At 43.5% G+C, this 24241-nt stretch overlaps 1 protein-coding gene across 9 annotated transcripts in view; it reads right to left on the reverse strand.

Annotated features, from left to right (window-relative positions):
* Window positions 1–24241, reverse strand: part of ATE1 (arginyltransferase 1) — a 118188-nt gene that overhangs the window by 24971 nt on the left and 68976 nt on the right. Inside the window, exons 12-13 of one of the 9 annotated variants that reach the window (XM_089510064.1) lie at window positions 12135–12177; window positions 8641–8683 (exon numbers count right to left, since the gene is read on the reverse strand). The exons of 7 other annotated variants lie outside the window; for them this stretch is intronic. In XM_089510064.1, the coding sequence (XP_089366190.1) occupies window positions 12142–12177 (36 nt within the window). In that variant the 3' untranslated portion in view covers window positions 8641–8683; window positions 12135–12141. Of the gene's footprint in view, window positions 1–8610; window positions 8684–12134; window positions 12178–24241 lie in introns of those variants that run through there. One more of the 9 variants, XM_089510065.1, reaches the window with a different exon arrangement.

The raw sequence follows: 24241 nt of genomic DNA on the forward strand, positions 1-24241 counted from the left end.
CGCCGCACAATTTTGTTGCTGCGACACTCCTGTGGAGCTAAGAGAGGCGCTGGGGAGGCACCTCTCTTTGGCACTCTGTACCTCATCTATCTATCTATCTATCTATAAAATTCTCGTGAGGAAAACAGCCCTTGTAATACAATCAAAGAAAGTGAAAACATCTATTATTTTATTATATTGTGTTAATAGGGAGCCATTGTGGTGTAGTGGTTTGAGTGTTAGACTACAACTCTGGAGAACAGGATTTAAATCCCCCTCAGCCATGGAAACCCAATGGGTGACCTTGAGCAAGTCACATTCTCTCAGCCTCAGAGGAAGACAAATGCAAACTCCCTCTAAATCTTGTCAAGAAAACTCCATAATAAGGTCACCATAAACTGGAAATGACTCCAAGGTACACAATAACAAAAATATTGACCATTTTAAATAATCAATTCTCTCTCCTTCTCATTCCCATCTCTAACTAAGCACAACAGCTAAACTAGTATAAAACGGTATAATTATTGGTAAGGGGGAGAGGGATAAGGAGGAGAAGCACACAAGCTAGTGGGTGTACTTCTGACAGCCCAACTGGGCCTTTGTTCAATCTTTCCTGTCCCCTTACACACTAGCATTCTGGCACATTTTGGTCATTGTTCAAGCTCCTGCTGCAAAGGCTTGGATATTTTAAATGGCAAGCTCTCTTTTAAATAACAGTAATTTAAGCAGTCATGTTGCCCCCAGTTTAACATTTACACTGGGGAGGGGAGGCTTAAAAGTGGCAGAAAAAGCCATTTAGCACATTCTCTCATGGTGCCTCTCCTGCCTAAATGTTATTTCACACCTCCAGTACTTCACATTGTGAATACAAGAGCTTAAAGTGCATGTGTGGTAAATTATCAGCTGTGTTCTGCTGGGAGTAGGTGTGCATGCAGCTGTAACAATGATCTAAGTATACAGTCAAAATGTGATCTAGATATTAGATACACTCTTATGTTAAACAAATCTCCTTATCAAAATGAGCATGGCCAGGCAATTATTGAAATGTTTTGGACCTGGGATGCATCACTCAAATTACTATGTACATCAAATTTATATTTCTCTCCAGTCAAAAGCATTGCTTTTATACATGGAAATTATATATGTGTGCTGGGGTGTGTGTGTTGTGATTTGAACACTGGATTACAACTCTTCACTCACCCATTGAAACCTGCGACCCTAATCAAATCACATTCTCTCAGCCTCATAGCAAGGAACAGGCAACCGCTTCCCCCAACAAATCTTGCCCCCAAACCCCTGACAGCTTCATCTTAGGGTCGCCAGAGGTCCAAAACAACTTGAAGGTACACAACAATGCATCCACACATAGGCACACACACATAAATATACACATACAAGTTAGATCTCCCTTATTCAAAATGGTTTGGACCAGAAATATTTTGGATTTTTAAAAATTTTTATTTGGATTTTATTATTTTATTTGGATATATAATGAGACATCTTGGTGATGAGACCTAACTAAGCATGAAATCCATTTATGTTTCATATATACTTTATAGCCTGGAGGTAATTTTATACATAGTATTTTTAATAATTTTGTGCACAAAACAAAGTTTGTGTACAATGAATCACTAGAAAGCATCCATGAAAAAAGTTGGATTTTAGATTATTTTGGAATTCTGATTAAGGGAGAATCAACAAGCATATGCTGTTTTACTCTAACCACATTACTGCACTACACTCTTATAGTGCTGCTATTCCACTTTTACTGCTCTTGCTGCCTCCTGTTGCATTCTGGGGTCTGTAGTTGAGTGAGGCCTAAGAGCGCTCTAGCTGAGAATTCTAAATGCCCCTCCTTAAACTGCAAATCCCAGAACGCGACAGGAGGCAGCCAGAGCAGTTAAAATGGAACAGCAGCAGTATAAGGGTGTAGTACAGTAATCTAGTAAGTCATTCTTTGGTCTTTCTGTGTTCCTGTGCACCACCTACAGTCTTGTATCTCATGGGTTTATTACATTATGTTAAAACATGCATACTTTCTACTGGACGTAACCTGTATGTGTATTATCTGTATATCTGTTTCTCTATAACTGAAGCAATATGAAGGCAGCCATTAAAATCATTTGCACTGCAACAGACAACAGTGAATCCAGGCACACTCCCAAGCTGCATGCCTGATTCTTCATTGGGAGTATAACCCTGTCAACAACCAGCGAGACAAAAGAAACCACAAGGGAAATCAGGAGTCTCAACCAACACTACTTCTATTTTATCTGGATTATGTTTCAAACCTCCAAAAGCTGTTTCTCCCCTTCAGGGCTTGAATTACATGCCTACAAAGGGATAGAGCAGGGATAGAAAAATATTTCTCCATTTTCCCTCCCTCCAGACGTTTCAGTGATCAGATATGTATATTTGTGAACCACATTTAATAACCACTCAGTTACCCCTATGAATTTCCTCAAAGCAGTATCTGCATGTCTTATCTTAGCTACCTCTTTTTCCTCATCTCAGTAATCCTTACACCCAATATATTAGCCCCTGCACATCCCACAGAGAGCTTTTTTTGCATTCCCACAGGCTTGTGTTTCCACAGGCCTGTACTCCAGACTCCTGATTTCCCACTTGTTCCTTCCTCCATTTCCCCAGCTGTGTTCCTTCTCCTCAAGATCTCTGTATCTCTTCTGTTAGGCCTCTTTCCTCATTCCATAAACCTTTCAGTCTCCCAGCTTTCCATCTCCCATATGTGCAGATAACTAGTCAGTGAAAACAGGCAGCAAACTCATTACATTTCTCTGAACCTAGAGAGATGAGAAGGAAGGCAGACATACAGAAGTGAGAGAAAGCCCTGATAGATTCATCCTTCTATTCCTTCTGAAAAATTTAATGGGTTTGGGAAACCTCAGATTTCCCCCAAATTTATACAAGTACAGTATGCAACTGTTATTTTGCTATATAAGAACTGGCTTAAAAATAAGACTTTCAGCAGAGATATGGAAACAAGGGCATTTGGAATGGACCATAATATTTTGAATCTAAGGCAAAGACTAAGAATGCACTCCTCCCTCCAGTTCCCACACAAAAATCAAATGCTGACACTTCAGTGTCTGAAATGTGATAGTATCATCCTCTGCACATGGGGACAGTGGACCTTACAACATGATCCACTCACTGCACATGCTCTGGCCTCCAACAACTTGCTGCTACTGTTCCATACCTATCAGCACCTCCAACCTGAAGCAGTTTCTCACATCAGCCTAATGGTAGGGCTGACCCCAGTTTCTGTAACCAAGCCCTCTAGGGGTGCAACCAGTCTTTAAATATAATGCTGTGGAAACCTTTATTTATTAACCTTCAAAATACAATAGTCCTCACTTTCAGTGTATCTCTGTAAGCTTTAAAAATAATCTGAATGAAACATGGTAAAAGCACCTGGAAAAGGGCCTCTGAAGAGAACTTCACTGGTAGGTTCAAGGGAGACTAGTGGTCTTAGGTACTCAAGTTCTAAGCAGTTTGCGGCTTTAAAGTAAGCACTGGCACTTTGAATTTTACTGTGAAATAGGCTGGCAGCCAGTATAGTCTGTGAAGTAGTGAGATCCATTTCCACAAACCAGTTCTAGCTAATAACTTCACAGCTCTAGTTTGAAAGAACTGATTCTCAAATAGCTTTAAAAAGCAAATCCCACATATTGAAGTTTTCTAACTGAGAGGTTACCAGGAGGACAAAGATAATGGTAACGAGGTTATCATTATCCAACAAGGGCTGTAGCTGACTCATCACTCATGGCAGAACATTCTTTGTACCACTAGCACCAGTTGGGCTACGAAAGCCAGATCTCTGTTTTTTTCAGTGTGCTTTACTATCCAGAACAACTGAATAGTATTTCCTCTATTTGTTAGGATAGTTTTCTCTTGCCAGTTTATTGACTATCCTGTCCATTTATCAATAACATGCATCGATTCAGTTAAGGCAGCTAATGTAGAGCTGTGTCATCAGCATCATGACAAACCTTTAATCCAAATCTCTAGATCGTGGGAATACAACTATGGAAGGTTAGATGGCCACATGACCGCCCGCCCCCCCCCCCCAGGAGACATGCTCCTGGAAAAAAACTCTGCCCCCTCAAACACACTCTAGGGGGCATAGTGGCATTCTTGCTATATTTTGGGGGTTTCCAGGGCTCCTAGACGGAATACTGAGATATTTTCAGGACGAAAAATATATATATATATTTGCTTCTGACTCCCAGGTTGGTTCAGGGAGCCCAGGAATGGATTATTGTGCAAAATGACTTATCAACCTGTTTCTAAAATTCATCATCATCATCATCATCATCATCATCATCATCATCATCATCATCGTTCATTTATATAGCACCATAAATTTGCATGGCACTTTACAGGCATTGTCAAAACAGCATGTAATCTGCCAATGGTGTACAATCTAAACGTCATAAAATATAAACTATACAAAAATAAGCAAGTTATGCAGTTAAAATACAAACTGTATCATACAATCTTGGGCTACACATATGCTGAGAGACACCATGTTGCTCAATTATTATTATTATTATTATTATTAACCTTTATTTATAAAGCACTGTAAATGTCTGCCCCTCTGAGCCTGTCTGCCTGTGCACAACATGTATTGTACAACACAGTTTGGTTGGTGGATCTTAAGAGCTCTACTAACCTGAAATCTGTCTACTCTGGCATAGGCTATCTGTCAACATGGTCACAGCCATTACAGTCCAGAATGAAAGAAATCAAGTCATTCCATCTAAGTGGCTGAAACTGACTAGTAACCTAACTCACACATCTTTCCTAAGAAGGAAATATTGAGTATATCTTAGAGTGATAAGCAGCTCCTTTAAGAATTTAGTATGTGAGTGGTTTGAAACTCTCTCTGTTCAAGAAGGTTGTAATGGCAACAAGAGAAAGAAGCAGCTGCCTATTCCCCGAAAGCCTAATTTTGGAAAGGGGTTGATCCTTGGAGCCAAGGCACTCTGGGTGGAGGTCAGCTGGCTTAGCCGTCTGTCCTGTGGAAGAGGAAACTTTCCAAGCGACTTTGGCTCTGAGGACACTTCTACCACACAAAGCAAAGCATTCAAGAAATAGGCACATTGGAGCTGTTGGCCACCTCCTCCTGTTGCCCCTGCTGATTTTTTTCTTCTTCTGTTCTTTGCTTTTTGATTTTGCCTTTGCTACTGCCTTTGGTGAATGGACAGGATAGTGGGGAAAGAAAAGGATCTCATCCATTCACAACAACCAGTCTATAGTTTTATTATAATGCATATAAGTATTCAGGGCTCAATTACTATCTTCGGTCTCATTTGCTTTTTGAAAAATAGCAGTATTTTCTATACAAATGTAACTTACACATCATAGACCTTTAGACACCGTTCCAGAAAAAGTGGGAACTATTACTCAAAGACTGACCACTGCAGAGAAATGTCTGGTGATAATATATACAAATTTGTAAAATACTAAGCCATTCATAAAATTTCAACCTAGCTTTTAGACAAAAATGAAAAACACTGACTGAAGAGCTGCCCTGATGACAGCAAAAAAAAAAAAAAAAGACTTCTTTTATAGACAAAGATTGTTAAAAAGTACATTGGTAAATAAATATTATCTTGGATAATTTTAAATAAGAAAACCAGAGTAGAAGATAACCAAGTGGGGTTGTTAACATGAATGCTCTTTGTTCTCCTAAACATTTGCTGTTAGAGATATTGCCGTCTTTTATTCCTCTTAGGCTAAAAAAGAAGCCATATGAGTACTTGTGTTCTTGCCAAGCACCTGATTGTGTTAACTTCCTTGGCTCTCCTAAGATTAACCTCTCTCAGCACAGATGGAATGAATGCAGGTGGAAAGCAAAATACTGTCCCTTCGCTGTTATTTCCACTGCTTATCTCTTTCCAAGATACCAGAGACCTATGAATTTCTCAGTAGAGTGGAAGAGAAGGCCATCACAGGTTTTCGTATTTGTTTACTTTCTCATCCTGTTGTTTGCTCCTTCTTTCCTTTTTTATATAGCATACTAGCAGCCTTGCTCTTTATATATACTATATGATTGCAAAACTCAGTTTGGTCACTGAGTCAATCCACTTACAAAATATACTGTTGATTTCCTTATTTGTATAATATATTTGTCCTTGTGTGCCTTCAAGTTGTTTCTGACTTATGGCAACCCATATATCTGTGAGATAATTATTGATCAAAGAAGGACCAGTGCTCACCCCACCATTAAGTAGGAATGAGGAAGCCTTTGTAAGCAGAAGCTTTTAGAGTAGGGTGGCAATACAGTGTTAGAATAGTTATTCTTAACCTACAGTTTGCAGAACCCCAGAGCGCCATGATGCCCTCACAGGGGATCTGTGAAGGCTTGAAGGCCGCTCAGTCCACCTCCTTACCACTGCAGAGCGGCCATGTATTAATAATAATAATAATAATAATAATAATAATAATTCTTACCCGCCTCTCCTCATGGCTCGAGTGGTTACAACATAGTTAAAACACCATCATTACATAAAATATACATATTAAGAAATCTACGTAATATTTATATTACAATACGTAGAACAATAATTAAATATAAAATTCACATTTAAAAATCATGATTAAAAACTGCCTGGATAGGCCTGCCGGAAGAGATGGGTCTTCAAATCTGTCTTATATTCCGGGAGGACCTCAGTATTCAGGGTGGATTGTACAGGAGAAGGTGATCCTATTGATAACCTGGACGCAAACCATGTAAGGCTTTAAAGGTCAAAACCAACACTTTGTACTTTGCCCAGAAACTAATTGGCAGCCAATGGAGTGACTTGAGTATGAGTGTAATATGTTTGTTCTTGGATGTTCATGTAACCAATCTGGCTACCATATTTTGAACCAAGTGAAGTTTTCGAACTTGGCACAAAGATAGCCCAATGTAAAGTGCACTGCAGAAGTCCAACCTTGAGGTTACCAGTGCATGCACTACTATCTTTAGGTACTCCAGATCTAGGAAGGGGTGCAGCTGGCTATCAACCGAAGCTGATAGTAAGCACTCCTAACCATTGCATCTACCTGGACTGATATTTGGAGAGACAGATCCAGGAGCACTCCTAAAGCTGTGAACATAGTCCTTCAGGGGGAGTGTAACCCCATCTAGAACTGGTTTATACACCTCTATTCGCAAATTAGGACCCTTGATAGCAAGCACCTCTGTTTTGTCTGAATTCAGTTTCAATTTGTTTTTCCTCATCCAGCCCATTACCTCCTCCAGGCATTAATTCAGAGGAGACAAGGCAATAGGAGCCAAAGCAAAGGCCAGCAGCTGGAAAATGTATGGCTGCAAAATGGGAGGGAGAAGGAGGGGAAAAATCTTCCATTTTCCTCCAGCACCTCTGAGGGAAGATTTAATGGAAGGTTTAATTATTAATACGCACTAGCACTTATTGGGGTATCCAGGATTCTGATTTTATTATTTATTTACTTCATACTTATACTGGATGACTCCAAGCTAATAATAATATAACAGATTATATATATTTTTACCACTGACGAAGACAATTGTCAAAACACGTAAGGCTTTACAGTGGTACCCCGGGATACGAATGCGCCGCCTTACGAAATTTCCGGGTTACGAAAAAAATCCATGTAATTAAATGTTTCCGGGTTACGAAGGTTATTCCGGGTTACGAAGAAAATTTTTGGTGCTTTTCGGCGCGATTTCACACGAAATCGCGGCTTTCGCTATTAGCGCCTATGGGCTTTTCGGCTAGCGAAAGTTTCCGGGTTACGAAAGCGGCGGCGGAACGAATTAATTTCGTAACCCGGGGTACCACTGTATTTGTATTTACTATTTGTACACTTTTACTTCCAACATATGTTCTTATGAAGTACATACATTCCTGATATTATATGTACTTTTACTGTTGGATAGCTTTATTTGTATGTCATCTGGGACTTCTAGTTTCCAGCATTTGATGTTTATTGTCAAAACTGGCATTTCTTATATTATAAATTTGCCTTCACACTGGTTAATAAAGCTTTTTTTATACTTTTTTTATAATCACCTTTCCCTAAACTTTTTTGTTTTACCAATTTGTCCTTTTGGTTTAGGGAAACATCTTTGTATGTTCATTAATTATTAATGGTTCAGAGTTCAGGTATTCTTATTATTGTTGTTTTAAATCTTAAGTCTTGGGGGGGGGGAGGAGTCTGTGGCAACAAAATATATTTAAATGGGGTACCTGGTAAAGAAAAGGTTAAGAACCACTGGGTTAGAGGGTAGATCTATGTGGGTCGAGTTGCCTGCTTGGTGTCTCCTTGAATTAGACTACTGCCTTCCAAAGGACACTGAGTCATTATAATTTCTACACTATGTACAGGTTTTTAGTACTTACGTTAATCCTAAAAAGTCTTCAATCTTTGTATCCCATTGTTATTATTTAAGAATAAGAGGATTTATAAAAAAAACCAACCTAACACAAACAGAAAATAAATCAAAAAGAACCAGCAATAATGCAAAAAGAGCAACACAGAGATGGATTCCCTATTGTTTTGAAAAAGAAGCTATTAATTCTGTTTCTGTCAAACTGACCTCTTCTTGAAAGAAATTTGATAGTGTAGAAATTCTCATTTCCTTTTCTCTGCAGCAGAATAGACACCACTGGACTATTCAATTTTCACTAGCTCTCCGGAGAACCCTAACAAGCTGTGCCCAAGGAAAGAAGGGAAAACAACTATTATATGTGGAGCACACTGACTTGAAGAATTTAACTGCTCACTAGAGATAAACCAAAAGGCTTCTAAAAGGTGCTTTAAAGTGTATTACCTAGGTTAAATATAAGCATTCTTAGTTCTTGTAAGGATACACTGGCCTTTTACAAGCTTACAAAAAGTATCAGTGACTGCCAGGTGAACTCTGCATAAAAAACAGTTTTAACAGAAACACTGAAACAAGAGCTGGAAAAACTCAGCTAGGTCATTTTGTCCTGCTGAGGTAGGAAGTTTCCTAAGATAAGGGTCACCGTTTTGTGGTCTGGTCTATAGCTGTAAACATCTCAAAAGGAACTTCCCCAACTCAAATTCTATTTTTTGCAAGCATTTTAGGAACCCACCCACCCCCAACATTCTAGTTTTAATGCATTAATCGCTTTTATGCTTTACCCCTCTGAATTTTTTACAAAATCAAAATAATGTTAAGTTTCTTTTTGTAAGGGTACAAATGCATCTTTTATAATGGTTCTTATAATTTTCCTTTGAGGTGGAGGTCTTAAGGTCCCATAAAACCACACTTTCTAACTGATCGGTCACATATTTGCCAAGCTTGCTATGGAGCCATCTACACTACCAAAAGTACAGAGAAAATTTTAACTGAATTATTGTTTTTCAACTTACACTGGAAAAAAAAAAGCAAAAATTGTTTAGAGTGGCATGGTTTTATATCTACATGCATACAGGTATGTGCAGAACTACACATATTCCTCTTAAATTTTAAATTAAAAATTAAAACTTGGAAAAGTTTCTTGTAGTGTCAGCCAACATGGCTTACTTAGCATCATCAGTACATGTTCTTTTAAATCTTTTTATCATTCAGATTTTTAAAAACTGATTTCAGATAAAAGCTTTTTTTAAAAAAAAGCTTTATTTTATCACCAGTTCTCCAGTGTTAATAATAATAATAATAATAATAATAATAAATTTTATTTATATACCGCCCTGTGGTGAACCAATCTGGGCGGTTTACAACATTAAAATAACACAGCAAAAAAACAATATATTTCTGTGTTAAACAGCCTTTGTGTGTTTATGTTAGGAAGTGGCAAGAAAGTGTATGAGCTGAACGTTTCTATTTATTACATTTTGTGTAGTTCTTTCTAGGACATTATACACACCCCTCCTGCCTCATTACACTCTGATATGATTATTCAATTGTTTCTCTTCAGAACAGCCTATGGAAGAGTGTAGCCTAAAACTGACTCAGCACCACCCAGTAAGCTTAGGGCTTAGGGAGGAAATGCACATAAGTCTCTGGTCAACACCAACATCCACTATTACTACTCAGAATTTCACCATGGAATCACTTCCAATAACTATCACAATAAGTGTATTTTTGATAAACTTCTGAACCGTTTAAAAAGATCTTATAGATGTATATGCATGTATGCTGTTCTGACTTACAGAAGTTGTTCAAGTTGTTTGTTGATCCTAAGCCAAACTTATCATGGGCTCTTTCTTCTTGACAACACTTGTTTAGAGGTGGTTTGCCTTTGCTGCCCTCTGAGGCTGAGAGTGTGTGACTTGCCTAACATCATCTGGTGCAATTCCATGGTCGAGTGATGATCTGAATACTAGCCTCCGAAACTGCAGTCCAACACTCAAACTTCTATGCCATGCTGTCTCAATCTCCTCTCTCGTGTGTGTGTGTGTGTGTGTGTGTGTGTGTGTGTGTGTCTGAGAGAGAGAGAGAGAGAGAGAGACAGACAGACAGACAGACAGACAGCATAACATACCTACCTAAAGGCCATGATAAGGCTATTAAAGTACAACTTCCTTCAAACAACGCTCAGACTCAAAAAGCATTTCTTGTCCATTCCATTTAGTCTAACACTTGTATGATGCTGTTTTATAACAGCTTGTGACACTAGTTGTTTTCTAATGTAACTGAACATGTTTCAAAGCATTCCGAGTACTCTTGTGTGCTTCCACACTTCCTGAAATCAGCACTGTCCCACACCCTTAAGAAACTAAGAAATGCTAACCTAGCAAGAATAGGAAAATCAATTACTGGAACCTAACTTGGGCGGGGTACAGACTGACAGAAAGAGGCGGCTGCCGGCCGTCTCTCTTTTCCGTGTAACCGCGCCACAGCATCCAAATTGCACAGTGCGGCTACATGGAAACACAAGGACCGCTAAAAAGTGGCTCCTTTTTGTGCCACCGCAAACTGCCTGCGGCGGCACGAGGATGTCGCTGCCGTGTGCACGCCTAGAAGGCATGCAGCAGTGACCTCATAGCTGTGCGCCCCATGTATATGGCACAACACAGCTGTGACATCCTGGTGACGTCCTAGGGTTGTGGGGCATCTAGAAATGGCGCCTTGGGGCAACCCTAGCATGTCACCAGGGGGCCCCGTCTGTCCATAGACAAGAAGGTTAACGTGATACTATATATTAAATAATCTAAAGGTACCAGATCCTGTCTGATCTTAAAAGATCAGTACTAAGTACAGCATTAGTACTTAGATGGGAGATCACCAACAAATACCAGGTGCTGTAGGCTATGTTTCAGAGGAATGAACTGGCAAAACCACCTCTGAATATTCTTTGCTTAAGAGAAACCTATGAAATTTATGGGGTTGCCATAAGTCAACAGATGACTTGAATGAGCATTTACACATACACAAAATACATAGCTCATCTCCTGCAGCTACCTATCCATCTGCATGAAAGTTGTTATTGTGTGCTTTCAACTTGTTTCCAACTTACAGCAACCCTGAGGCAAACCTATTGTGAGGTATTCCTGGCAAGATTTGTTCAGGGGGAGGCTCTTACCATCCTGTGAGGCTGGGAGAGTGTGACTTGGCCAAGATCAATCAGTGGATTTCTTTGGATGAGTGGGGATTTGAACCCTGGTCTCCCAGTCCTACTCCAGCACTCATCTGGTACACCACATAGCTCTCTGTAAGAATAGTTACCCCAAATTCTTAATAGGAACCAAAGCCCAGAATTTTACTATCTGGGGCACTGTGCTTCAAATTTTTTCCTTGGGCGGTAGCAAGTATAGATGGATGAATGTATAAATATTACCATGTATTTGACTATGGGTATGGTCTGATATTTTTCTCACAAGAGAGAACTACCACACCACTAACAGACACACAAGCTAAATAATATAATCAAAGCCTATAAATCAAATAACAAGTATTCACAAAATATATTGATTTAGAGCAGTAAGGCAATACTGCAAGTTGCTAACTCTCCTAGAGAGGCAATTTCATGAAATACCTTTTGGTGAAAGACTGCATATACTATGTTAGAGAATTTACCTCACTTCATCACTGTTGTATTTGTCTCCTAACTAGAATATGACAATTCAGAATATGCCTTAACAATTAGCTTCTTATTCATCTCTTTATTTTATTTGTTTAATTTATACTCCACCTTTTTCTCAACATGGGATCCAGGATGGCTTACAGCAGCTTATCTGCTAATGAAAAATAAATATCTAGTAAAGTAACTATAAGCAGGGATGAAAAGGACAGGTTGCTTACCTGTAACAGTATTTCTTCGAGTGGTCATCTGCGAATACATACAAATGGGTTTTACTGCGCCTGCGCAGTGCCTTCGGAAACTTCTGGAATCACTGGGCAGAGTTAACTCTGCAACATATTGAAACTTTTTGGCGGTAACTCCGCCCACCCGTTATAAGGCCCCTGCCTTCCCGCTCTTTCCCCAGTTCCGCAATTTTTCCGCCAAGCAGGCGACGGAAGAGAGCCAATGAGAGCAGGACACTGAGGGGACGGACGGGTGGGATTTGTATGTATTCGCAGATGACCACTCGAAGAAATACTGTTACAGGTAAGCAACCTGTCCTTCTTCTTCGTGGTCTCTGCGAATCATACAAATGGGTTTAGACTGACAAGCTTAGGTATGCGGCGGAGGGAGTGTCCTGAAACCAAAGCTATGGTAAACCAAAGGTATATTTATTGTAACAATAAACACCTTGAATCCCAAAGGGAGTCAGTCTTTTTGTCCATGTCCAGATCAATGTATAGCAGCAACATTGCTAAACCTGAGAAGAGGACACACGGTCGTGCAAGACCAGTCCCAATGAATTGTGCAAACAACATTCAACAGACTGTAAACAGCGGCATTGTATCCATAAATGCTGAAACATAAGCATCAGTAGTGCAATCAATGCAACCCTGAAACCAACACAGCCCTCCCGAAAGCTGCGTCTCTGATGGCCCTGGTGTCCAACCTATAGTGCTTAATAAAAGTCAGTGGTTGGGACCAGACAGCAGCCTTACAGACATCCTCCAAAGGAATCCCCGAGAGGAACGCGGAGGATGCTGACATTGCCCTTGTGGAGTGAGACCGAACCCTGCCAGGGAGAGGCTTGCCTATCAGTTCATAGCAGAGGCGGATGGTGCCAGCCACCCATTTGGACAACCTCTGCGCAGACACAGGCAACCCCTTCCTCGGTACCGAGTAGCACTGGAAGAGTCTCTCGGACCGAGTGAAGGCAGCAGTTCTGTCCAGGTAGAAGGCTAGTGCCCTCCTGACATCAAGAGAGTGCAGGCGTCGCTCCTCATCCGATGTAGGATTGGATGCGAGAGTGGGCAACACAATGTCCTGGCACATGTGAAAGGCAGACACTACCTTAGGCAGGAAGGTAATGTCCGTCCGGAGGACCACCTTGTCCTTGTGGAACCTCAGGAATGGCTGGTCCCTACGTAAAGCACAGAGTTCGCCCGCACGGCGGGCAGAGGTGATGGCCACAAGAAAAACGGTTTTCCAAGTCAATAGTCTCAAGTCCGCTGTGGCCATCGGTTCAAAGGGCTTGGATTGGAGGGCGGACAATACCGACTCCAAGCTCCAAGCCGGCGTAGGCACCGACACAGGAGGATAAAGGTTTAAACAACCCTTCAGGAACCCCTTCACCAAGGGGTCTTTGAAGAAAGAAACCCTCCCCCCGAACTGGTATTTGGCACAGATGGCAGACAGGTAGCATTTGATGGATGTGAGGGACAGCCCTCCATCCAAAAGTGCCATCAGGAACTCCAACACCACTGGAGTGGACACCTGTGCAGGAGACAAGCCCTTCTGGTCAAGGAAGAGGCAAAATCTCCTCCATTTCAGGGCATAGGAGCGCTGGGTGGAAGGTTTCCTCGCGGCCAGGATCACCGCCCTCACCGATTCCGGCAAGGTAGTCAGCGCCGAATCCTCCAGGCCACCAGCGGCAGGCTCTCGATGTCGGGGTGGAGAATCCGGCCGTCCTGGATCGAAAGTAGGTCCGGGCGAGGGTCGAGACGGAGAAAGCATCTCCTGGAGAGGTGGAGAAGGGATGCGAACCACGGCTGTCTCGGCCACCACGGGGTGATGAGGATCGCATGCGAGCGGTCCGTAGCCATCTTGGACACCACCCTGATGATGAGAGGGAACGGAGGGAAAGCGTAGAGGAGCTCTCCCGACCAAAGGAAAGCGAATGCGTCTCCGAGGGATCCGTCCATTCGTTTCCTGGAGCAGAACTGGGGACAGTGGCTGTTCCAGCTGGTTGCGAAGAGGTCGATCCGGGGGGTTCCCCACCGATCGAAGAGGTCGCTGACCGTCTCGGGATGGAGCCTCCACTCGTGGCACACCGAAGAAGATCTGCTGAGGCGGTCTGCCAGCTCGTTGTCCTCTCCGGGAAGGTGAATCGCTTGGAGGAGGACGCGTCTCTGGATGCACCAATCCCAGATGCGGAGTGTGAGATCGAGTAAGGTCCTGGATCTGGTACCACCTTGTTTGTTGATGTAGTACATCACGGTGGTGTTGTCCGTCCTGAGGAGGACCACCCTTCCCGAGACTGCAAACTCGAACGCTCTCAAAGCCTTTCCCACAGCAAGCATTTCCAAGGCGTTGATGTGGAGGCGCTTGTCTTGTGTGGACCACCTGTCCTTGACAACCAGGTCGAGCAGGTGGGCGCCCCATCCCTCCAGGGATGCATCGGTTGTCAGGGTCAACTGTGCCTGAGGTTGATGGAAGGGCATCCCGGTGCAGACGTTGGAACTGTCTAGCCACCATCTGAGGGAAGCAACCACCGGTCTCGGTACCGTGAGCCACTTCGAAGGCGGATCCTCCAACGGGGAGAAGACGGAGAGGAACCAGGCTTGGAGGGGTCGAAGACGAAGTCTTGCCCAGGGGGTGACGAATGTCGTCGACGCCATGTGGCCCAGAGCGACTTGGACATCTCTGGCTCTCACCCTTCTGTGGGAGATGCACGGCCTGAGGGATGTTGTCAGGGCCCGAAACCGATCCGGAGGAAGGAGAGCTAGGCAGTTTTCGGAGTCGAGGACGGCACCGATGAACTTGACCCGCCTGGTCGGCGTAAAGTGGGACTTTTCCTTGTTGACGACCAGCCCGAGGGAGTCCAGGAGGCGCAAGGCGAATGAGACTGCCTCCCGCAGTTCGTCTTGGGACTCGGCTGCAAACAGCCAGTCGTCCAGGTAGGGAAAGACCATGAAGCCCTTCTGGTGAAGGTATGCCACCACCGGTGCCATGCACTTCGTGAAGACCCGTGGAGCCGTGGCCAGGCCGAAAGGGAGCACGTTGTAGTGGTACGAATCGGGGCCGACAGCGAAGGCGAGGAATCTCCGGTGGGACTGTCGGATGCCGATGTGGAAGTAGGCATCCTTCAAGTCGACGGTCGCGAACCACAAGCCCTGGTGGAGCAGAGGTAGAATGGAAGCCAAGGTTACCATTCGAAAGCGACGGTAGTCAAGGAACAAGTTCAATTGTCTCAAGTCCAGGATGGGCCTGATGCCCCCATCCGCTTTCGGTACCGTGAAGTACCTGGAAAAAAAGGCCCGAAAACACTGGTCGGGCGGTAAGGGAGAGATTGCCCCCTTTGCAAGCAAGGTGCGCACTTCGTCGAGAAGGGTGTCCGAGGGGGGAGTGGACTTGAAGGCTCCAGTTGGAGGGAGCTCTTGGAACTCGAGGGCATAACCCCTACGGACGATGTCGAGGACCCACGAGTCCGATGTTATAGAGGCCCAGGTGTTAACATAGGGCCTCAAGATGTCCAAGAAGAAGAGGGGTGAAGGGGGGACGAAGTGCGCTGCGTCCCTTCAGGCCCTCTTCTTCCCCTGGTCGGTGTCCTGCCGGCGGGACTTGCGGTACCGAGGCGGAAAGTTACGACGGCCAGAGGAGGAGGAAGACTGCGAGGGGAAGCGCTGCCTCTGAGAGCCCTGCTGTTGGGGCTGTCGGTCCCGGGAGAAGGTCCCCTGCGACTGACCTTGTGGCTGCCACGGTCGTTGGCGCTTCCGGAAGGGAGAAGCCGGTGCGGAGGACATGCCGTGCTTCTTTGCCGCCGCCTTCATCCTAAACTTGCGGTTTAGGCGGTCGTCGGTCTCGGCGTGGAAGAGGCCGGTCCCGTCGATCGGCATGTCCTCGATGGCAGCCCTGACGGTCGGGTTGAGGTCGGAGGCCCTCAGCCAAGCGTGGCGCCGAAGAGCCATGGAAGCTGACATGGCCCTCCCGGAGCAATCCACCAGGTTCCTGGAAGTGGTGATTAGCCAACTTCCAATGGAGTGCGCCTCGTCCCTGATCTCCACCAGCTGCCTCTGGACGTCGTCTGGGACATCTGGAACGAGGGGGGAGATCCGCTCCATGAGGGTCTGGATGTAGGCCCCCATGCACGCGGTGTAGTTGGCGGCCTTGACCCCAAGCGCCGAAGCCGAGTACGCCTTCTTGGCCAGTCCGTCCACCTTTTTGGCCTCGCGGTCGACAGGGGAAGTGGCCTGCTTCGGGACGAAGCTGTGTTGGGCTCCCTCGACGATGGCAGAGTTGGGCCGGGGGTGCTCGGCCAACCAAGGACAACTCGCCGGGGCGACCCTATAAAGAGACTCCACCTTGCGGGAGGGTGCCGAAAGGGCGGCTGGAGAGTCCCAAGACCTCTTCACGATGGTCTGAAGAGAGGGAAGGAGAGGCAGGCACGGCGGAGTGGGGACTCGACCATGCACCCGACGCTCAACCGGGTCCTCGGCGTCGTCCGCTGCAGACGCGAGCTCGATGTCGAGGGCCCTCGCCATCCTGATCACGTGCTCCGTGAAGGACCTGACATCGTCCGACGGCGAAGATGGCTCCGGGTTGTGCAACCTCTGGGGGGAGGCCGGGCCTGAGAGGACATCCTCGTCCGAGGGTGCCTCCGAGGGTAACAGCGGCTCGTCTTCGGAGTCCAGGTCGGAGGAGAGGGGATCCGTCACCTTGGCCTGGGATCTCGGGCGGGTTGGAACGAAGTCAACCGAAGAACGGGAGCGCCGACGAGGTGGAGACAGCGACCTCTCACGTCCACGGGGTGGAGTCGACGACCTCTCATAGACAGACACGGTCGGAACCGACGTGGAAGGATGAGGTCGGTCCGCGGGAGGGGGGTTCAGTTTGGTGAACTCCCTCAAGGCTCTGTCCTCCGGGACCGACATGTAGTAGCGGCGTGACTGCATGTCGTAGAAGAGGTCCGGAACGTCTTGTCCGTGGGGCAAGTCGTCTTCATCTTCAGCTGCCGAGCGAGAGGGCGACCGGTGCTCCGGGGAACGAGGAGGCGCGGTATCATCCATACCGTGGATGAAATCCATGGTCGGGGGAGGCAGAGGCGTGACCGGTACCGGGGTCCCTTGGTCCAGCGTCGGTTCTTGGTCACGGGGAGCTGATGGAACGGAGGCGCGAGCTTGTTTGGAGGGAGAGCGCTTCTTCTCCTTCGGTCCCGGTAGGTCGGTAGCGGTCCGATCCTTGGAGGACTTTGCCTTCTTAGGGGCAGGGTCGCGCCCAGCCTCCTCGTGGCGCCTCTTCTTCCCATGCTTGGGAGGCTCCCCGGATGGGAAGAACGGGTTGTCCGGGAGGTCCAGGATGACAGCAGCCGCTGTCGATGACGAGGGCCTCGGTGACCTCGTCCCTTGAACCGGCTCGGTCCGCTCCTTCGGTGTCGCATGGCGCGATGCCTTGGACGCCTTAGAGGACGAAGGCGAGGCCAGATGGACCTTAGGCTCGGTAGCCTCCTTCGAACGGGAGCCCTCCGATCCCTTCTTCGGTTTGGAGGCCCGTTCGGTACCCTCAGCACCCGATGACTTCTGGGGGCGTTTGGAGGGCTTGTCGGTGGCGCTGGGCGGTTTGGAGCCACGGGCCACATCGGAGGTGGTAGAAGGCGTCCCGGCCGGGACACACACCACACTGGGGACGGCTGCTCTCCCCGATCCCACGCTGGAGACACTTGCCCGGGACGATGAAGCGGGGGGCGCCAGAGGCGGGACAGAAGAGGACCGCGAACCTCCCTCCTGCACTTTCCCCAGGGCGATCGCAGACGTGAGCCGGGACTCACGGTTCTTACGGGCCTGAGTAGAGAGGGATCCGCAGAGCGTGCAAGCCTTGGGATCATGGCTGGGTCCAAGGCACAACAGGCAGGAGGAGTGCGGGTCTTGAACGGGCACCTTGCCCTTGCAGATGTCGCACTTTTTGAAAGGCGCAGGCATCTTCAAAACGTCAAGCCAAAGGGAGATCCGAAACGAGGTCAGCAGTCCGAAGGTCCGAAGTTACCAGGGGCGCGAAAGTGATTCCAAGCAAGCAGAAGCAAGCGAAAGTTCCCTGAAGCAGCTAGCGCGGCGGAAAAGAGGAACTGGGGAAAGAGCGGGAAGGCAGGGGCCTTATAACGGGTGGGCGGAGTTACCGCCAAAAAGTTTCAATATGTTGCAGAGTTAACTCTGCCCAGTGATTCCAGAAGTTTCCGAAGGCACTGCGCAGGCGCAGTAAAACCCATTTGTATGATTCGCAGAGACCACGAAGAAGAAAAATTGTGCAATGAACTGAAATCCAAGTGAGCTGGGAGGCAGCATTTCTCATGGAACATTTACCTCACACAGAAAGCATATTTTGAAAGAGATGACTTTTCAAAAGCGTTTAATGATGCAGCATGAGAATATGATGCTCAAAGGAGAAAGATAAAATCAAAAATCCCATCTGATGGACCAAAGCCACTGAGCATTTCTAAAGTAGATATTTGGTTCCCAAGCAGCAACGTACATGGTCACATTATCCTTTCTAAAACTATTTTTTTTATGTTTTATACTCCTTTAACTCAATAAGAATAATGAATTAATACTAGATTATTATTTATTATTATTAACCTTTATTTATAAAGCGCTGTAAATTTACACAGTGCTGTACATACAATCTTTTTAATTGGACGGTTCCCTGCCCTCAGGCTTACAATCTAAAAAGACACGACACAGAAGGAGAAGGGAGTGGTGGAGGGGAAGGGGCCTTTCTAGTAAGATAATACATATAAAATACATAGCAATACAGGAAATGATTCAATAAAACAGGCAACAAAAGAACATCAAATAGCAAGTGACAATTATGCAATGCCTGGGAATGCTGCCCTGAACAGGATGGTCTTCAACTCCGTTTTGAAGCTGGTTAAAGAAGTGATGGCTCTTGTTTGGGGGGGAGGAAGGTTCCAGGAGTGAGGGGCAGCAAGTGAAAAGGGGCGAATCCGGGATGGGGCAGAGGAAATCCTGGGCTGGGACAGCAGACCTTGATTACCAGAACGGAGGGCCCTAGTGGGAAGGTGAGGAGAAATAAGGTCTGATAAGGAGGGGCCAGCCCATGGAGGGCTTTAAACGTCAACAGCAGGAGCTTATACTGAATGCGGAAAGGGAGGGGGAGCCAGTGAAGGGATGCCAACACAGGAGAGATATGGTCACAGCGGTGGGTGGATGTGATAATGCGTGCAGCTGAATGCTGGACAGAAATTAAAGGACGGAGGTGAGAAAGAGGAAGCCCAGCCAGGAGGACGTTACAGTAATCAAGTTGAGAGATCACTAGGGCATGGACCAGGATCTTGGCAGTAGAGGCGGAGAGATATGGTTGGATTTTGGCAATATTGTACAAAAAGAACCTACAAGCCTTGGCTGTGGTCTGGATCTGAAGGATACATGACAGAGAAGAGTCAAAGATAAAACCAAGACTGCGGGCTTGCTGGACTGGTTGAATAGAAATGTTGTCCACAGAGACAGAAAAGGAGTGTTGAAGGGTGGGCTTAGGAGGAAAGACAAGAAGATCTTTGTCACTGATGCCTGAAAACACACCAGCTGATTTTATTTATTTCATTTAAATGAAATCAAAAAGGTTCTACGCCTGTGATATAACCAAATATAATATATTCCATCTACAAGGTATCTCAGAAGATAGGGAAAGACTGCCATTTGCTAAATGGGTTCACTTTCAGTTAATCAGTGTAATTCCTTATAATAGTCTTATTAAACAACCAATTGTATAATAGACCCCAAGACATTTCAAGTGAGAAGTTGCTGAAATCTTTCAGAAGCTTTAATAGGAAGAATTATAAACAATCAATCACTATACTATCATAAAGGTCACTACTGGATAATTTATCTTAGAAATTACAAGGCACTGAAAAGACTAAAAACTCTCAGAAGAGTATTCAAGGTTTTGCTCTATAGTAAAACAAAGGAATGAGAAGATTATGCAATTAGCCCTTCAAGACCAATAAACATTATTTAGTCTACAGCTGCTTTTGTACCTTGATTCCAGACTGCTGATGACAGAAATAGAATGTTTTATGAATTGTCTAGTGATGTAAGATGTCTGATTTGTTTATTCAAAAATGAAATAATACTATCCAACTGACAGGATACCATAAATAAAACATTAGAAGCATACATATGAGCAGAAAGGATAAAAAGATAAAGAAAATCAAATTATGTAATCTTTTTTCCTAAATATTTAATATAACTGATAACACTTAATTATTTTTGTATGTCTATGCATTTTCTTCTTTGTACTGAAACCCTGTTCAAGGATTACAAAAATGCATGTAGGCTTAAAAGTTGAAAGGGGAAGGGAAGACATGCCACTCAGATCACCATGTACACAGGCTGAATGCATGGTCAGGGGTGAGCTGCTCTGCACAGAAAAGGTTGGGTGGGGTCACATTGTCTATATGGATGGCTGAGATAACAACACCTTTGCTTTCTGATAGTTCAATATATTCCAACTTTGTCTCATGCATACAATTATTAAAACTATTGTATATAAAATTACCTTCAAACTATGCAAATAAGGCAAAGGCAAAACATAAATGAATTTCATGTTAAGACTTGGGTCCCATCTCCAAGATATCTCATTATGTATATGTAAATATTCCAAAATCTGAAAAACTCTGAAACTGAAAACACTTCTCATCCCAAGCACTTCAGATGAGGAAGACTCAACCTGTAATACTGTTTTCTGAGAGAGAGAGAAAAAGATCCCCAAAGATCATTTTCTCTCTTTCTCTTTTTCATTCATTTATGTTAATAATTCCATTCAGAATCCACTAAGTAAGTTACAAATAGGTAACCGCCATAGTTACATATCTGGACAGTTGATCCCAACTCAGTACTCCCAATTACCACTTATGACACAGCATCTGCTATGATCAACAGGTGTCTGTTCCCTTGTCCATTGAGAAGAAACTGACTGATGGCCCCACCTCCTCCCACGAGCACTCTCCAGTGTGACAAGCAGAAGTAGGACCCCTATTGCAACCCAGGCTTGTACTGATCACTCATATGAAGGAGAAATGTCAGCTGTTTTCTGATTGACAGGGAAACAGAGTACCCCTCTCCATAGACTGCAGCAGCTGCTGTCAATAAGATATAATCGGGAGACTTTCATGGTGCTGACATATCACCAAGCTAAGGAATATGTAGGGATCATTAATACAAAGCAGTTATGTCTACACAACTCTACGTTATCCATTCATAACTGATTTACTGGATTGTGGTCAATATTTATATACAAATTACTGGGATTGGTGGAAGGCAAAACATGTTATGCTTTCTATGAACACCAGTTTTCAGCAATTTCATTAAATCAGCTTCAATTTTATTGTAATCTTTTTGGAATGCAGGTTCAAAATGCTCTCGCTCTCTCTCTCTCTCACACACACACACACACACAACTGAATCAGAAACAAAAATTGGCAAGTATACATGCACACTTTTTCATAGATATTTCAGTTGCAATGTTTTCTTTAATTGTGTTTGCATCTAATGCTATATGAGTTAAACTCTCTCCTCTAAAATTACTAATAGTTTTATAAAAGATTTTGCTAATATCTTTATATAAAAACTGCTTCAGAAGGAAAGTGTATCAGTCTGGAACATGACACACACAAATCAGAGATGTTTAGATGTTCTTTACTCTGGACTAAAGAGATATATAACTTACCAATGTTCAATGATTATATATTTTTCTTTAACAATACAGTTCTAATAAGTTAATCTTATTTAAAGGAGGAAAAATTTAAGCAAGAATGTAAGGCAAGATTCTTAAATTGAAATACAATCTGTACCATTATATATTCATTTCCCCCTCTCTTACGCTCCCTAAGTCTTATTAACCAATTTTAGCTGCAGATACAAAAAATAAGGTTTAAAATCCTACATCTATTGTGACTGGACATTATATGTCTGGCCAAAACAAGTGTTCTCTCTTTGCTCTCCCATAACATAATTTGTTCTTCAGCATTCTTATATTATATGGTTCACTTTGCTTTTTTCCTTATAGGAAGCTACTGTATCAGTGATGCCTGGGCTATTCTTTATTTATCTGTTGACATACCCTACTGGTCACATCCAAGTTCTATACCACAGTTGAATCAAATTTCCCCTAGGTCCCATAAAACATATTTTTCATTTTTAAAACTTATTTTTTAAAACAAGCTTCCACGCATCTTTTTGGTCCTTAACTGACTGAAAGATACACAGAAATGCTCCATTAGTGAGATGGAATCCTGAGCCTGGACTCACAATATGTTGTTTCTTTATAGCTTCACTGGGAATGTGAGAAACTACAGCTAAACAGCACAGATACCTTTTTCAAAAGGTCAAAAATGGAAAAAGACAATTGACAGAGGTTTTCTAGCTATAATTTCACATCAAATGCTCACTGCCCAATTATTAATACAATATACCATGTATTTTTTTAAAAAAATAAACAAGTAAATCCCTCTTTCCAAGATTCTTCACACATAAAGAGTTGTATAAGTTTCACTAATATGATGATACAATTCTCCATACAGAAATATTATAATAAAAAATAAATATAATTTTTTTTATCAAAGGTGTTTTTCCTTTCTACGTTTGGATATCTGTTTCCAAAACAACTTTCTAAACTTGTTTTTAAAACTTTAAAAGGGGGGAAATATTGGTACACAAGCATCTCAGAATTCAACAACACTTATACTTAATTATAATTTATACTTAACAGAGGCAGATACTGTTAGCTTGGAGTATCTTATATTTTAAACGTGTTTTGTTACAGACTTGTTTTCCTCAAGATAAATGCTGAATTTTTAGCTTAATTAAGTATCCCACTGGTTAGAAAACCAAGATGTCACTGCTTTTTCTTACTTAAAACAGTTTCGCATATGGTCCAATTTAAATTGCCCAAACAAATTAAATATAAAACACAGCAAGACAGCTGTAATTACCCTGTTCTCCACACCATGGATCCACTAAACCTTAAGAAGGCACAGTAAACTGACTGCTTCTATTGGTAGCAGAATTCTGATTAAACATATAATCAATAACTGCAACATCTTAAATTTTAATATGTCAGAATTAGCACTAAAATGTAGTGTGCCAATAATTTTTCTCCACCGCCTTGTGTTAAAGCTACTTAGATGATTGGTTCAGAGAAATTACACTGATATAAACTGATTTCAGTTACTCTGATTAAACTTAGAAGACATTCTCCCTGGTCACTACTCCTTAAATCTCAAGTCAGCAAAAGCAACTGAAAGAAAACCATTCTGATATGGAGAAAGGCAATCCTGGCCCAAAACTTTATAAAGGTCAACACTATTACTTTATAACTATGCCCATAAATGGATCAGGAGGCAGTACAGCTGTTTAAGGATTTATGAGATATGCTCATAATACAGGTGGCAATTTAGACATCTATCATGATCTGAATTAAATGTAGTTCCCAGAAAGCATTCAGGAGCAGCCCCAAATGCAACATGTTGCAGAAAGATAAGTCTGAGATAATTAGCACAGAAGCCACTTAAATATTGTAAAGGCACCAGATCCCATCTGACCTTGATAGCTAAACAGGGTCAGTTATGGTTAGTACTTGGATGGGAGACCACCAATGAATACCAGGTGTTATGGGTTATATTTCAGAGGAAAGGACTAGCAAAACCACCTCTGACTAATTCCTTTTGTAAGAAAACGCTATGAAATTCATGGGGTCGCCGTAAGTCAACAGATGACTTGAAGCTATGTGCACACACACAAAGCAACACACAAATAAATGTGGCAAGGCAACATGAGCTGAATAAATAAATAAATAAATACACCTTTAAAAACAGATTATTTAATCCAGACTACATGTTCTTCGTCTACTGTAGAGAAATTTAAATTTTCATTTTGCTTAGAAATGATGGCAATTCTGCAACTGACTTCTCAAGCTTACAAAACAAAGATGGCAGTTTGCCAGTTTCTCCA

This window comes from Sceloporus occidentalis, unplaced genomic scaffold (assembly GCF_023333645.1).
Source record: "Sceloporus occidentalis isolate IW3139 unplaced genomic scaffold, rSceOcc1.0.p SCAF_2, whole genome shotgun sequence".
Lineage (NCBI taxonomy): Eukaryota > Metazoa > Chordata > Lepidosauria > Squamata > Phrynosomatidae > Sceloporus > Sceloporus occidentalis.